The sequence below is a fragment of the Rhipicephalus microplus genome, chromosome 5, assembly GCF_043290135.1.
Source record: "Rhipicephalus microplus isolate Deutch F79 chromosome 5, USDA_Rmic, whole genome shotgun sequence".
In the NCBI taxonomy this organism is placed as follows: Eukaryota; Metazoa; Arthropoda; class Arachnida; order Ixodida; family Ixodidae; genus Rhipicephalus; species Rhipicephalus microplus.
In genome coordinates, this window is record NC_134704.1 from 39198147 (window position 1) to 39215177 (window position 17031).

Genomic DNA, 17031 nt, shown 5'->3' on the forward strand with positions numbered 1-17031 from the left:
TAGATATCGATAATTTGTATGGCTTGTGTGACAGTGCAGTTAGAAAGGTGGTACTAAAGGGCCCTTTCTACATAAGGATCTGCTATCTTGGTCAACTTCATTTTATACTATTTATGAAGGCGTGAAAAGCTTTCCGGGAACATTGAAATAAATTTTTAGTAGCTCAAAATTACACCGTGGGGTCAGCAAAAAAAATCACTCATGAAGTTCACAACAGCGCATATCAGTCAATAATTGTTTTAAAATGCATTTTATTTCTCGTAACCACTAAAAAAGTTTCGCAGGTATGTCCTTTCAGTTACATTAAAGGCCCTTGGCTGCTACATGGAAAAGATTGCTCATCGAGGGCGCGTTTGCGGCTTTATGCTAGTCGTCCTACTTTTATCTAAAACTAATATGCCAAACACTTTCAAGTAGGCACGTAATATGTAACATTTCAGGACATATGTATGATTGACAAACGAAGCTACAAGGCTTTCAGAAATCAAGTGTGAATATCATGCATATATGGGTAAAGTTATGACGTCGATCTCATTCTGCACTTAACCTACGTCGTCCTGACAGTTCTCATTTTCTGCATTGCCTAACCACGGCCGCTGTATGAAAAAGGGCACGGGTACGGCTGACCGCATGCTCCAAAACCGGCGTTACTGGTCTAGTACCCGGACCACCGCTCCAGCTCTACCGGGAAAGGGGGGGTGGGATGGGTAGTCCTCGCAAGCGCCCACGGAATCACAAGCGGTAGTTACAATTGAGTACGTGCATTTGTGCGTGACGCGCAAAATCTTCCTTTAATATCCGCCTAGCGTGTGTAATTTCCAATCTTGTTTTTACGTACCTGCAGCCCTTGCAAATTTCCGGTATTGTATTGCCCGATTGATCAAAAAATTTGAATGCCACTTCTAAGTATGAACACTTTCGCAGCCTCTTCAATAAAGTTACTAGGAGAGCATCACCACGTTCTTGGAAGCCTTTTTTATCCAGCGTCTGAAGCTGAGTTACTTTCCGGTACACTACCGTGTACCGGATAACATAAAAAAGATTGAAATTCTGTTTCTTTCATACGCTTTCAGCATATAAAAACTATGAACGCCTATTGTAAAGTGTCCAAAAAAATAGTTGTCAAGGATTCCGGCTGAGAAAACGCGAAGGGGCTTAATAAACCTCATAATCATAAAAATTGAAACACGTTAACTTAAGGCATCTTCATAAATAGAACAACGATTTTGTCATGAATTCAGGGCCATATAATGCTACTATTGCATTGTGTATTTTTATTACAGCCTGACAACAATGAGCTGGTTCTGAAAAAAAAAAAACGTCAGGTGCTCGACACGCACACGAAAATTCAATTGCCTTGCTCACTAGATAGCGCCTACGTACTCTACTAAATATGTGATGAGTGACTGCGACAATTGAGATTAAAAAAAAAACATTGATTAGAACAACTGAGCGGTCACTGTTGGGACAAACACCAGCTAATTTGCTCAGGATGCTGCCCTGAAGGAGCCGCCCCCACTCTTTTCCCCGTCCCTCCCGTCCCCGCCCCATCGCGCTGCAGCGGCCGCAACTGCAACTACGGCTGACACGCGCTCTCCCAAGAAAGCCGCTCGAGGTGGCGCACCATGTGCTTTTTCATCCAGTGGTCGTGACCTAACTGTACGTGAGCATAGCCAACTTCAACTGCCGATAGTGCAAGTTTATTGAAGCAAAATATGAATTCTTTAGCCATTGGCTCAATGATACACGATCAGAAAAGTACCAATGATTTATTTAATCGTGGCTTTATCGAGGAACAAAAGTGAGCATCATATGTTATTTTAGCCATATTATGATAATCATATGGCAAACCATTCGATAAAATATCTCACAGAAAGTTGCTTAAAAAGTTGTCTTGTTTGACTGGTGACAGTCAGCTATTAAAATGGATAGAGGCATATTTGTCAAAAAGACAACAATTTGTTAAATTAAATAATGTCTCCAGCACCAATAAACCAGTCTGATCAGGCGTGCCGCAAGGATCCGTAATTGGCCCTTTACTTTTCTCTATATCAATGACATGGGTGCCGATTTTTCTCAGCAAATAGCTATGAAACATTATGCAGATGACACCATTGTGTATGCGAAGATAAGCTCCACTGACAATCAGCTGTAGCTTGATAACCATTTACAAAAAATTAGTTTTGGTGCGATGAATGGCAAATGGAACTGAATGCACCAAAAATTCTCTTCATGCGCATGACACGTAAAAAAGACCCGTTATTCTTTTCTTACAGCATTGAAGGCACAGTGCTGACTGAAGTAAAGAATGTTAAGTATCTAGGTGTTCATCTTACACATGACTTGAACTGGTCCATGCATGTTGACAGTGTTTGCAATAAAGCCATGCGTAAACTTTGGTCGTTACGACGAGAACTTCACGATGCCACCCCGGAAGCTAAAACAATGACGTATAAAATGACTATTCTTCCAGTACTGACCTACGCAAGTCATCTGTTGTAACCATACACCAAAACAAATGCACTAAAATGTGAGCGTATACAAAACGAAGCCTTACGGTTCATCTTCAATTCATATTCCAGAACTCAGTCTATTAGTGAGCTTAGAGACAGAGCCGGTTTAATGACAGTGAAAAGAAAAATGCAACATAATCGACTGATATTCTTTTTTCACATACTCAATGGTGACTACAAGGTTCACCTAAAGGAACACATTGCACTACAGGCATTTACCACATCCAGATCAAAACACTCGAAACATATCACACCACTTAGCTACAGAACAGATTTATTCAAGTATTCGTTTTTGGTTCGGAGCATCGATGACGGGAATCAATTACCTCAATACATAGTCGAACATTGCGATTTGCAAAGGTTCGAAAAGGCTTTGTCAGAGTATTTGTAACCAAATTTCTTGTTCCTTGTTGGTTGAATATGTTCAATGTACTATATCAATATGTTCAATATGTACTATATCACTTCAAATCTTTTTTCTCTTTTTGGTGACGTGTACGAGATGTATTCGAACATGTTTCTTTTATCCGTGACCTATGCGGGATGTATTCTGATATAGTTTTGCGTTTTTGTTTTTGTTATTTCCATATAGTGTGCGTCTTGAGTGTACAGTGTGAAACTTGTTTACACATATGTTCTTTGTACGTGCCAGATATGTAACCCCCAACTCCTGTCTTGGCCCTCGGGCCTACAGCATGAATAAATAAATAAATAAATAAATAAATAAATAAATAAATAAATAAATAAATAAAATAATGCTAATACAATATTTTGCCCTGCGGTAAGGGTGCTACTTGGTACATAGGCTCATTTGTTACGGCCAATTGAGGTAAGCTGGAAGTGCGATGACGCAAGTTTTAAAATTTTGGAAAGTAAAAGAAAATATTTTCCAACTGTGCTTGAAGAAATAGGGCAGAACGTTTTTTTGAAAAAAAAATCGGCAGATCCTACTTACATGGGAATTGACGTTATGCGAAGCATGCGGAGGGAAGGTGACCGTGTTGCAATATATTTTATTGAGCAACACGTCATGAAATGGCGCTAAATATATGTACAAATGTTCCACCCACAACCATATGTTGAAGAGTTGAAGATCTTTATATAAGCAGTTCTTTGCACTTGTGCAACGATGCCAGCTGGAACATGTGTATTAGCAACACCAGAAACTAATATGAAACGCTACGCTCACAAGGATGCTGGCCCTGGACACTGCTATATAAATCAACTTCAGCGCATAACAACTAACCACAATTGACGTTAACATGACGTGACAGGTGCTTCAAAGGAGTATATATGTAATGTTTATAAAATTAGGCAGGCAGCAATGCAACCACCATTGACGTTTCACGAAGATCAGCGTCTATTTGAAAAAGAATTCTGAGACCTGGCGTAGCTCTGTGGTACAATGCTTCATTGCCACGCAGAATGCTTGGGTTTGGTTTCAGCTGGGACTCTGACATTTATTCTTTGCATTCGTCGGGTCGACGCTACCGATGTCGAGTATTTTTAAACACTCGCACGTTAAAATCACCCATGTGTGTTCTCGTCCTTTCTGGGTGTCAATAACCTGCAGTATTGACTAAGTGTCAATCAGCTGTGGCACATACCCGCATACCAACGGCACATACCCGCCGATGGGTATGTGCCACTCCCTGGTGGGATGTGTTTGACGACGTATTAGACGGGATTGTGACATTATTCATATATTGACCAGCGCTTTATATTCGTTGAACAATCTTACCCTCCTATGCTAATTTTCTTTTACGCCAAGTTAAGGGGGTGATCAAGAGAGCAACCAAACGTAAGCGACTAGATAGATAGATAGATAGATAGATAGATAGATAGATAGATAGATAGATAGATAGATAGATAGATAGATAGATAGATAGATAGATAGATAGATAGATAGATAGATAGATAGATAGATAGATAGATAGATAGATAGATAGATAGATAGATAGATACGCTCAAAGTTGCCGAAGTTCGCTAAGAAATGCTTGGCATCTAAAACCAATTTCATAAAATTTGCTTGTAAAGCGTGCTTCGTGCTTAGCAGTGGTGTACAAGGCAAAAGCAACTAGCGTCAGCAATGTTTGAATTTCTAGCAATTAAACACTGGGGCAAACACAGTAATAAAGTAACAATTTCTGGAGCTTTGCTGTCTATTCCTTGTTGAAAGTTGTGTTTTATTGCGCTAGCAATTATATGGACACCCTCAGCTGGATTTTGCCGCCGCATCAGCGGCGATGTCGGCGTCACCGTGATTCACTGTATATGTATTTGTATCTATAGAAATGAAAACTAAAGAAAAAAAATAATCCAGAAAAAGACTGCAGCGCGCGGAATCGTATGTCGCAAATTAAGAGTGCGAGGCGTTAGCCACTGAGCCATGAGGGAGCACCTCATTCGGCGTTCAAACTGCAAGCTGTTTATATCTACCACATACCGCTGGCGATAGCCACTTTTGGGGGAACTATTGTGTTTTCAGCATTACCAGTGAAATGGCGCAATGAGCGCACGTCGCCACATTGTCCCGACGCAGCAGCGCGCACTCTCATCTCGCACGCGTACTTTGCCCCACGGAGAGGGGGCAGGGTGGACGCCAACGCGTGCGCTTGCTTATCTCGTGGTGGGCTTTCACCGGAACGATTCTGTTGTAGTTACCGGGAGCACAAAGGTCACTGCAATTGTTGCACAGTCTCCGTTTACGAAAAGGGCATGCTTTTCAGACACAGTGAAGTAAGAGCTGAGACGCTTATTTGCGTTAATCTGTACGTGTTCGCACGTTTCGTGCGTCGTTTGTGCGTGAGAAACGTGGGGCACGTTTCGATCTGCTTGCCATTCTGCGTGTGAACTTCCGATTTGTTGCTATCGCGTTCATTGCTTCGCCTTTGCGGCAAAGCTGTGACTTTTTTTTATTCTGCCGAAACGGATATCAAAGGCCATACAGAAAGAAGCAAGTGCTTGGGATCTTTGTCACGTGACTCAATCATGCGATCATCACATAAGGAAAGCGTCTGCTCTTTCATAAAAATTGACAAATAAATTTTCATTAGCCTTTTCACAGTCATTTCAGATTTACTTGCAATAAGTTTAACCTACGACATAATATGCATTCAATATCACTCTTAACTTGAACCAGAACTATCAATTCATACCAGCGTTATTTTTGTAAGAGTTTTCCTGAATTTTCGAAAAGCGAATGTTTTCCCTGAACTGATTCAAAGAGAAACAAGAGCGTCATTCGCTGCTTAGGCCACAAAAAACAGCAACAAAAGAAGGAGGTGTGTCTACAGTATTACTTTTCGTAGAGTACATGACGTAAGATAATGCTGCTCTATTGCCAACATTGTGTAACAATTTGAAGGTGCAAAGTCACGAAGGAAGGGCTTCGAAAGATCCAGGCAACTCACGAGATGTACGCCAAGCCAATTACTTGCTATAACCTATTACTTAAAAGTCTTTCCCCGCTAAGCCAAGGTTTCCCAAGGAAACGAAAGAAGCTAAAGAATACACAGAAGGGGGGCTTCTTGGCCTATGTTTGTTCCAGGAGGATAGCCGCCGGTCAAACCTATGTATATAAGAAAGCTGCGAAGGTTCCGCACACATAATACTCACATCTTTCGCTCGCACATACTTCTTTACTTTCTTTATCTCGTCCCATGGTTCGGAGAGCCTCGCGAACAGGTTCGACCAGGATGAAAAAAATCATAGAAAGAGCCGTGCAAATCTCCTCGAGGAAAGACGAAGTTAGAGAGATGAGGAAAGGGATCGCTAAGGGAATGGATAGTAGAAAAAAAAGCCATTGACTCGGCAGCACCGAAGCTTCACTAGATATATACGAGCGGATCTTTTTTTTTACTAGTATGTAGCGTGGCTGTATGTGAACGCGGCGGTATAACGCCGACGGCGCGTAGTACGCTGGCTGCTCTTCCGTCGTGCATTGTACACACACTGGAGCCGCCACGAGATGGAAACTGGCGCTCGGACGGGCGCACTTGCGCCAAGTCCATTTTGTTCCGCAGGCCGGGAGACGGCAAATTGCGCCCATGAGACAACGACATGGCTTCGCCGCCATGCCGACCTGAACCTCCAGAAAATGAAAGAAAGAAGAATAAGGAGTGAGAGTTGGAAAGAAGAGCGTTGACATTACGGAGCGAGGAAGAAATCGTATTTTCCGAAGGCTCCCTGCTTTATTCTTCGGCACTGCGAGTATATACTACGCCATGGCGCGTGCACACGTGTACTGAAGCAATGGAAAAGTTTGGTAAGGTGAATGGAGAAGCACGTGGTAATGCTTATGGGGAATAAAAGCAAGAATAGCCCTGAAGTAGGTAAGAATATGTAGAAAGAGCAGTTGGAAAAGCTTGAAAGTGAAAACAAAAGGCGGGAAACGACGATAAAGAAGTGTGATAGGGACGAAGTAACGACCCCTTTCCCTGGCGTGTAGTTTAAGTAAAAGCTGCGTATCTCGCGGGGAGTGCAGCCCAATCTGTTTTACTCAGTTCACGTGCGCTTGTTTTTTCGTCCTGTCCGGTTATCGCTATTCGTCCAACTTCTTCGCTTCCCTGGACGCTCGTACATATAGCATTTTTTTATTTTTTTTACTATCTGCCTTTATAATTCAATTGCTCAGCTGTTTTGTCCTCAGCGTTCCCCTTGTTGCTAGAAGGCCGAAAACGAATAAGAAATGAACTGAGGCAATACCCAGACGCTTCATAAAAAGAAAAATAACAAGGAACATTTAATTTCGTTTGACTCGTGCGGCGTTCTGCACAGCGTAAATTGAAGCGGCGCGTGGCTCTCTGATATTTCATTCCTCCGAGCATGGGACGGAAAAGTTCTTTTGTTATACAACCCCAACCTAATTTTCCCTACCCCTTCTTTCAATAAGAACTAAAGAAAACGTCACTGACATCTACCGGCTACACTCATTCCCCCATTACCACTCTCACACTCTTACCTCATCGAAATACTCTCACTCGTCTTACCCTTCGACTCTCCCTTGCCTCAGCCTCATATTCTTTTTGTCACCTTAAACGTTCCGACTTCCCTTACCTGATTTCCACTCTTTCACCCTTCCCTACGATTACGCTCCCTCTCACCTCCCTAAAACTGTTGCTTGGGCGAGTTGGTTCATGATTATTTAGACTGATTTATCAGCGCAAAAAAGACGGAACATTTAGAAAATACACATACACACAGCGCTGCCTTACTCTTATTTCCGCCCTCATTGTCTCGACCTTTTACCATTCTCACCCGCCATCTTCTAACTCCCCTCCCTCTTTCCCTACCATTCCCCTCGATTTCCTAGCAGGTGGGTTACTCTTTCTCTCGTTATCTTCGGCGCTTTTTTGAAGCTTGGGTTTTGTCCACCAGTCAATTCACACGAATTGTAGCTGGCTTCAATGTACGACTCTTTTCGAAACGGTACCTTGGCGTCTCCATGACAACGGCCGCAGTGGCAAACGCCTACCGTCAACTGTTGTCCATTTATTCCTTTTGCTTTCTTTACCTCGCCGTTTTGTGTTGTGTTGTTAGTTTCTCTCATTTTTTCACGATTGTGTACAAGCCATCCCTCCTTGCTCGTATACCTGCGAATCGTTTCAGAGTTGCAACAGATTTATTGCTCCAGCTTCCGGCGAACGTCCTCGACGTCCGACGGAAGGTCTGTAATTGAAGTTTATTAATGGCTTCCAAATGGGTGGCGATGGTTTATTTTCCCCTCTTCCATATCTCTTCGATGCTTGCGCTGGTCATTACTTGGCCGTTTTGATTTTCGCGCATTCCTCGTTTTTCTCGAAACAAGGTTCAATCTCTGGCGCACTTTACCATCTCCCTTAGCCTTCTAGGCCTGCTACCCCCCTTCCCCTCGTCACGACACTGATTTATCTTTTCTCCGAATGGATCGAAAGATTCTGCTACCTCACTAACAAAAAAAATATCAATATAACCCCATGAAAAACATTGAAACGGCATGGCCGTAAAAACTGATATAGTTGTTTAAAAATATTTTAACGTGTCTGACTTTTCGATGGGTCCTAATAACTTTTATGAAATCGAGTGAAGTTGGTATCTTTGTACAGTTTCGGAGTGCAATTTTTTGAACTCGTATTGTAAGAAACGGGAAACATCACTGCTGCATTGATTTACGAATGGATGTATGCCGGAGCATTGCTGGTTTAGCTAGCCTAGACTGACGGCTATTACCTTTCATGGCTTCCAGAAAAAAAAAAATGACCGTTTCAGATGCTGGTGGAAAACTCACAAAGCACAAATTCTGAAACATGTCAAAACACTGAAATAAACCTAATTCAAGCGTTACACGCAAAAGTTAGGAACAATGGAAGACTTACTTCACTGGGCTGACACGATGCACAGTCTAGCCTCATCCTGGTTAACGACAGGAAATCCCTGAATTCTCTGCATCTAATGAAATGTTCGCACGACCTCAGCGCCCTCTAAGGCGTCGCTTAGCCGTCATTAGAGCACACCGAAAGAACGCTTGCACAGAGGCGAGCAGGCTTCTAGTCTTTTGAGCGTCGAGTCGAAATCGGCATCAAACAAACGAGAGATAATCACCAGTGGAGCAGCCTGTTCGTGTTAGGAATTTCGCTGTGAAACTATTAATCGCCAATAGGACGTAGATGTTGTGCACCATGGTTTTAGGGCACCGAAGGTGCGTTATGGCGTGGGATTACAGGCAATCGAATTTTCACTCTGGAGATTTAGAAAATACTTCGAAATTAGAAATACTTGTTTTTGGCGCTGTCGAACTGTGAAGCGCCAGTCGGATCTAATGGTGAGGCGCTGTTAGTTGGAGCATTTTCTGGATTGAGGATTACGAGTGTAACAAGAATGCCATTATTCGTTGATAATTCAACGTCCAGAATATTTGCGATGTAAACATCTGTATTTGGTATACCGCATTATTAGCGAAGTAATGTTAAACAGTAAGTGACATCTGCATTATGCAGGGACTTCTAAATTGTTTAGAAGAAGTGGCCAACGATTTCGAGTACTTAGTACTCGACTATGGGAGAGCCTAAAGCCATCCCGCGGGCCACTCATATGGCAGCACACTACAGTGTTGGCGAGCCGCTAACGTATGCAATGAAGTCAATGAGGGTGGCGATTTGGGCTTGTTGGTATGGTTGCATGATGATGGATGGTAGCGCAGACAACGAACACGGACAAGAGAAGGCACATAGACACAACACAGCGCTAACTTTCAACAACAATTTATTACACGCAGATCTCCGTGGTGTATGCGATCCACCACGCCAACGTCGCACGTGCGTAGCTCTAAAAACCATCAAATATAACCAACGCGCGTGTTCCAATACTTTACAATTTTATATTTTTCAATCTTTTTCTACTTTTTCTTTCTTCCTTTTATCCCATGTTACCACAAACCCTATCGCGAATACATGTAATCAAGTTCCTTATCTGTCAACACCACTGATGGGCTGCTCACACACGTGTCACCTAGCTCTGCAATTCTGCCGGCCTCCAATACCAACCGCGTCATCTCATGCCTACTTCTATTGATTATAACCGTTTCCTTGAATTTCGGTGTGCAATTACATCTCTGGCAATGCAGGGAAAGAAAACCATCAGGAACAACACTATTTACTTTGTTATTGTGCTCGCGCAAGCGATCGTTTATGCATCTACTGGTCTGACCGATATAACACTTTCCACAAGTAAGTGGAATGAGGTATACAACACACATGATGCACTCCACAAATAGGTTTCTATGTTTCTTTTGGCATACATTTGATTTTCCCTTGTCTGGTCTTGTGCTTCTGCAAAGACTCACCAACTTATTGGGTGCCGAGAAAACTACGTTAGTGCCACATTTTTCCGCAATCTTTTTTATCCTGTGAGAAACCTTATGCATGTATGGAATTACGGCAAAACTTTCCTTTCTTGAGCTCACCCTATCCATCCCTTCACATCTTTTCTCCAGCACTTTTCTGTGCAATCCTTCAGCAACGGACACGACGAGGCTCTTGGGGTACCCGGCATTGCTTAGCCTCGAGACCTGTTGTCTGAAGCTTTCATTCATGAGGCACCGGCAGGACTTCTTTAGTGCCTCACTCAAGCACATCTTCGCAATGCCTCGTTTTACCAGTTTAGTATGCGCTGAGTGAAACTGTAGTAAAGGCTTACTTGCTCTGGGCTCGTAACACCAGCATGTCTTTTCATCTGAGAATTGAAAGTTAATGTCAAGAAATCTGAGCCTTCCGTCACATGGCATTTCAAAAGTCACTTCAAGTGGGTTAAGCCCCTCACGAAAAACGCTACACACGCTACTACATTGAGTAGCAAAATCTGCAGTTCTGTCATTGATAAACACTAAAAAGTCATCGACGTACCTAAATACGTGCACAACATTGTATTCATTTAGGCGTCCTGATAGCCTCCTGTCCATTTCAGCCAAAAACAAATTACTTAAAACTGGTGCTAAGCACGAGCCAATGCATACTCCTTGTTTTTGCAGATACAGGGTACCATTGTTTTCAATAAACGTTGACGACAAGTAAAACCTAAGTAATTCTAAGAAATTGTCGACGGACGTACCTGCTTGTGAGCTAAATCTAACGGCACCGTACTCATCGATGCATTCGCCAACACTTGTTAATACTGCTGATTGTGGCAGAGAATAGTACAGATCTTTTATGTCAGCCGAAAACGCTTTTAACCCTATGTTTTTTCGTTCCCTGACGAAACTTATCACCTGTTCCGAATTTTTTGTCAGGAAGGGGTCATTTATGTCAAGCAAGTTTAATGTTCTTTGCAGATACACAGCTACAGCTTTTTGCCACGTGTCCTTCTCCGACACTATCACTCTGAACGGTACTCCTTCCTTATGCGTTTTAGCACTAAAGAACACATCCAGACTGTCATTTTTACTTTTTCTGATACCGCTAAGCACACCTTCTAGATTCATCCTCTTACAAAGTTCTATTGCTTTTCCCCTCACTTTTTCAATCGAAATACTTTTCTTTTCGCTGAACACTGCCGTAATAGCACTTTTAGCCTTTTCTTTAAATTCATCATGCGAGAAAACCGCAAACCCTCCTTCTTTATCGACTGGAAGTACACTCAGAGCATGCTGTGTCAAGTAAGTTTCCACGCGTTTGAGAGGCAAACTGCGGCTTGGAGGCCTACACAATTTTAAAGCGTCCACACCTTCGTTGATGATCCTGGTGGCTTGATCCTCGGGAACCCGCTTCGACACTTGACGTACAATTGATACGAGTTCCGGCTTGTTCTTTTGAGGTTGCACGGCAAACTTTGGCCCAAGTCCCAATACTTCTAGTACAAAGTCCGGTAGAAGTATTGGGACTTGGGCCAAAGTTTGCCGTGCAACCTCAAAAGAACAAGCCGGAACTCGTATCAATTGTACGTCAAGTGTCGAAGCGGGTTCCCGAGGATCAAGCCACCAGGATCATCAACGAAGGTGTGGACGCTTTAAAATTGTGTAGGCCTCCAAGCCGCAGTTTGCCTCTCAAACGCGTGGAAACTTACTTGACACAGCATGCTCTGAGTGTACTTCCAGTCGATAAAGAAGGAGGGTTTGCGGTTTTCTCGCATGATGAATTTAAAGAAAAGGCTAAAAGTGCTATTACGGCAGTGTTCAGCGAAAAGAAAAGTATTTCGATTGAAAAAGTGAGGGGAAAAGCAATAGAACTTTGTAAGAGGATGAATCTAGAAGGTGTGCTTAGCGGTATCAGAAAAAGTAAAAATGACAGTCTGGATGTGTTCTTTAGTGCTAAAACGCATAAGGAAGGAGTACCGTTCAGAGTGATAGTGTCGGAGAAGGACACGTGGCAAAAAGCTGTAGCTGTGTATCTGCAAAGAACATTAAACTTGCTTGACATAAATGACCCCTTCCTGACAAAAAATTCGGAACAGGTGATAAGTTTCGTCAGGGAACGAAAAAACATAGGGTTAAAAGCGTTTTCGGCTGACATAAAAGATCTGTACTATTCTCTGCCACAATCAGCAGTATTAACAAGTGTTGGCGAATGCATCGATGAGTACGGTGCCGTTAGATTTAGCTCACAAGCAGGTACGTCCGTCGACAATTTCTTAGAATTACTTAGGTTTTACTTGTCGTCAACGTTTATTGAAAACAATGGTACCCTGTATCTGCAAAAACAAGGAGTATGCATTGGCTCGTGCTTAGCACCAGTTTTAAGTAATTTGTTTTTGGCTGAAATGGACAGGAGGCTATCAGGACGCCTAAATGAATACAATGTTGTGCACGTATTTAGGTACGTCGATGACTTTTTAGTGTTTATCAATGACAGAACTGCAGATTTTGCTACTCAATGTAGTAGCGTGTGTAGCGTTTTTCGTGAGGGGCTTAACCCACTTGAAGTGACTTTTGAAATGCCATGTGACGGAAGGCTCAGATTTCTTGACATTAACTTTCAATTCTCAGATGAAAAGACATGCTGGTGTTACGAGCCCAGAGCAAGTAAGCCTTTACTACAGTTTCACTCAGCGCATACTAAACTGGTAAAACGAGGCATTGCGAAGATGTGCTTGAGTGAGGCACTAAAGAAGTCCTGCCGGTGCCTCATGAATGAAAGCTTCAGACAACAGGTCTCGAGGCTAAGCAATGCCGGGTACCCCAAGAGCCTCGTCGTGTCCGTTGCTGAAGGATTGCACAGAAAAGTGCTGGAGAAAAGATGTGAAGGGATGGATAGGGTGAGCTCAAGAAAGGAAAGTTTTGCCGTAATTCCATACATGCATAAGGTTTCTCACAGGATAAAAAAGATTGCGGAAAAATGTGGCACTAACGTAGTTTTCTCGGCACCCAATAAGTTGGTGAGTCTTTGCAGAAGCACAAGACCAGACAAGGGAAAATCAAATGTATGCCAAAAGAAACATAGAAACCTATTTGTGGAGTGCATCATGTGTGTTGTATACCTCATTCCACTTACTTGTGGAAAGTGTTATATCGGTCAGACCAGTAGATGCATAAACGATCGCTTGCGCGAGCACAATAACAAAGTAAATAGTGTTGTTCCTGATGGTTTTCTTTCCCTGCATTGCCAGAGATGTAATTGCACACCGAAATTCAAGGAAACGGTTATAATCAATAGAAGTAGGCATGAGATGACGCGGTTGGTATTGGAGGCCGGCAGAATTGCAGAGCTAGGTGACACGTGTGTGAGCAGCCCATCAGTGGTGTTGACAGATAAGGAACTTGATTACATGTATTCGCGATAGGGTTTGTGGTAACATGGGATAAAAGGAAGAAAGAAAAAGTAGAAAAAGATTGAAAAATATAAAATTGTAAAGTATTGGAACACGCGCGTTGGTTATATTTGATGGTTTTTAGAGCTACGCACGTGCGACGTTGGCGTGGTGGATCGCATACACCACGGAGATCTGCGTGTAATAAATTGTTGTTGAAAGTTAGCGCTGTGTTGTGTCTATGTGCCTTCTCTTGTCCGTGTTCGTTGTCTGCGCTACCATCCATCATCATGCAATGAAATCATTGATGGCAGCGTCATCATACAAGATTAGCCAGAGCTGATCAACAAACATGGCCACCAAAGATGTGCTGGTTACAGATGTACTTGTATAAATACTTTTGAAAAAAAGTAATAAACTCTCAATCATTGTATTGTCTGGGATCAGCCATTCCTGTTGTGGCAATGCGATCTTTTATGGAGGTGCTTTTACACTCTACGTCAGCACATTTTATCATTACCTGAATGTGAACGTGTGACCTAACGTTCCGGCACTGGCGCCGAAACGTAAGACTCTAGGCATCATATCAAATTCGTAGGAGCACACTGACGCCACTAGCTCGACCAATCAGTGCAGTTTTGGTGACGCCGGGCATGAAAAAATTGAAAAATAAATAAATAAATAAATAGATAAATAAGTAAATACCAAAAGACAACGTAAAGAGAGCTCCCGGATTGCTTATCAAACTATTTTAAATGCGAGGCATTTCGTAGTGAACTTCGGCGACTTTGAGCGTATCTATCTATCTATCTATCTATCTATCTATCTATCTATCTATCTATCTATCTATCTATCTATCTATCTATCTATCTATCTATCTATCTATCTATCTATCTATCTGTCAGTCTGTCTGTCTATCTATCTATCTTGCCACCTACGACTTTTAGCTCTACTGGCCGTTTCGATAATCGTATCGATACCAAACTTGGTATTGCATAACATGCCTGTATGAAGAACATATCTGATTAGCCATAACATAAAAATCATCACATGGATTTCATGAATGTCATCATTTAAGTTTCATGGTCCTGCAGCTCTTGTGGTTGTTTCGTTCACATGACATGTTGCAAAACAGGTATGATATGACATGAATGTATGGCGAGCACAAGCGAAAGGCCCTAACATGAAAATCATGACATGCATGTCATGAAACAACATTACTACATGCCAAGCTCATAATGCGCTCGTGGCTGTTTCGCTAGCGTCACATATATGAAATTTGGTAATACGGTACGTGAATGAATGACGAAGGTAAGTGACTGGTGCAAACATAATAATCTTCAGATGCGTGTCATATAACAACATGAATACATTCCACGCTCATGATGCGCTGGCAGCCGTTTCGCTAGCTTCACTTATACAAAATTTGGTATTACGGGACATGGACGGAGGACGAAGGTTTAATACTGGTGCAAACATGATAAACATGAGATACGTGTCATGTAACAACATGACTACATGCTACGCTCATGATGCGCTCGCGGCCATATCGCTAGCTTCACATGTACCAAACTCGGTATTACGCGACGCCAACGGATGGCATAGGTAAGTGACACATCCATACATGATAATCACGACATGCGTGTCATGTAACAACATGACTACATTCCCCACACATGATGTGCTCGCGGCCATTTCGCTAGTTTCACATATGCCAAATTTGTTATAACGTGACGTCAATGGATGACGAAGGTATGTGACTGATGCAAACATGATCATCATGAGATGCGTGTCATGTGAGAACATGACTACATGCCACAGTCAAGTCACCAATACATTTCGACGTGACGCGGTGCGCGTGCTCGCAAGCGTTCATTTCGTCGTGTCACGCCGGCGTTACCACGCCAGGCGCCGGTCTTGCCATATACTCGCAGGCGCGCGCAGCACTGCGTTGCTTTGACGCATGCACGTTTCAGCGCGTCCGGCGTCCCTCCGTCACGAAAAGAGTAACACGCAGTGTTGCCTGGGTAACACATCGGCGCGAAATATAGTATGTCGCATTTTGCGCCGGTTGTCGTCGGGCCACGCCGACGGACGCCGGTGGCACCTGGAATCAGACTATAGAGTGCTCGTGTTCTGCTAACGTATACGTTAGCTGTGCCCAGCGTGCGCGCGCGTCAACGCTACATTGGAGTATATTGGGCCCTTCATGATGCGCGCACGGCCATTTAGCTAGCGCCACATACACCAAATTTGGTGTTACGTTACGCAAATGAATGATGAAAATATATGACTGGTGGAAACTTGATAATCCTGACACGCATGTCATGTAGGAACATGACAACTTAGCACGCTCATAGCATGCTCGCGGTCGTATCGCTAGCTCCACATATACTAAGTTTGGTGTCACGTGAAGTGAATAGATGACGAAGGTAAACTACACATCCAAACATAATAACCATGACATGGAAGTCATGCACGCCATCATTTACTTCCACCTCGTAACGTTGTGCTGATTTTAAAGTGACATGCGAACATTTCTCATTCATGCGTCGCATACCACCCTTTCTCACTGTACGTAAGATCTGCCAATTTTATTTCTTATATTTTTTCCCACGTGACAGGAGGTCTCTTTGAGACCAAGGAGGACGCACTCTTGTTCCAAGCAGCAGTAGATGTCGTCAATGAGGACTCGACAATCAACATGGAGCCCGACTTGCTTCCTCTCGTTGAGCTACTTCCGGAAGACGACAGCTACGAAGCGGTCAGGGACAGTGAGTACGCACGCTTTGCGTTGGCTTGTACTATAGATTAAGCGCTAATTTAAATTTACGTTTGTACATTTTATATAATATACATAATTTCCTTGGCAGAATTATGCACTAACATTCAGGTGATTTCCGACATTGTGGGTTCGCAATGGACGTACACATTTATATCTGTTGAGAAAAGGAAAATGCGCAAGCACATTGCGCATATAAAATTCTGGTGCATTCGTTTGGGTTTTTAGAAAGATGGACAAATGCACAAGTAATGTGAGTACTTATGCATCGGGAGTGCTGTGGCTGCGCATGTACAGGCCCACTCACGGTTCCCGAAATAGCCCGAGTCCATGGCAGTATTTCACGGCGCCCCACAGCCAACGCCTGGCGAAGGCTCGAGGCGTAGGCAAAGAGTAATTGATTGATTGATATGTTTGGTTTAACGTACCAAAACCACCATATGATTATGAGAGACGCCGTACTGGAGGGCTCCGGAAATTTCGACCACCTGGGGTTCTTTAACGTGCACCCAAATCTGA

The 17031-nt window shown here is 43.0% G+C and overlaps 1 protein-coding gene across 1 annotated transcript in view; it reads left to right on the plus strand.

Annotated features, from left to right (window-relative positions):
• LOC119173908 (glutamate receptor ionotropic, kainate 2) overlaps positions 1-17031 on the plus strand; it is a 124299-nt gene that overhangs the window by 33662 nt on the left and 73606 nt on the right. The window contains exon 2 of the mRNA XM_075895251.1: positions 16355-16504. Coding sequence (XP_075751366.1) covers positions 16355-16504 — 150 coding nt within the window. The remainder of the gene's footprint in view (positions 1-16354; positions 16505-17031) is intronic.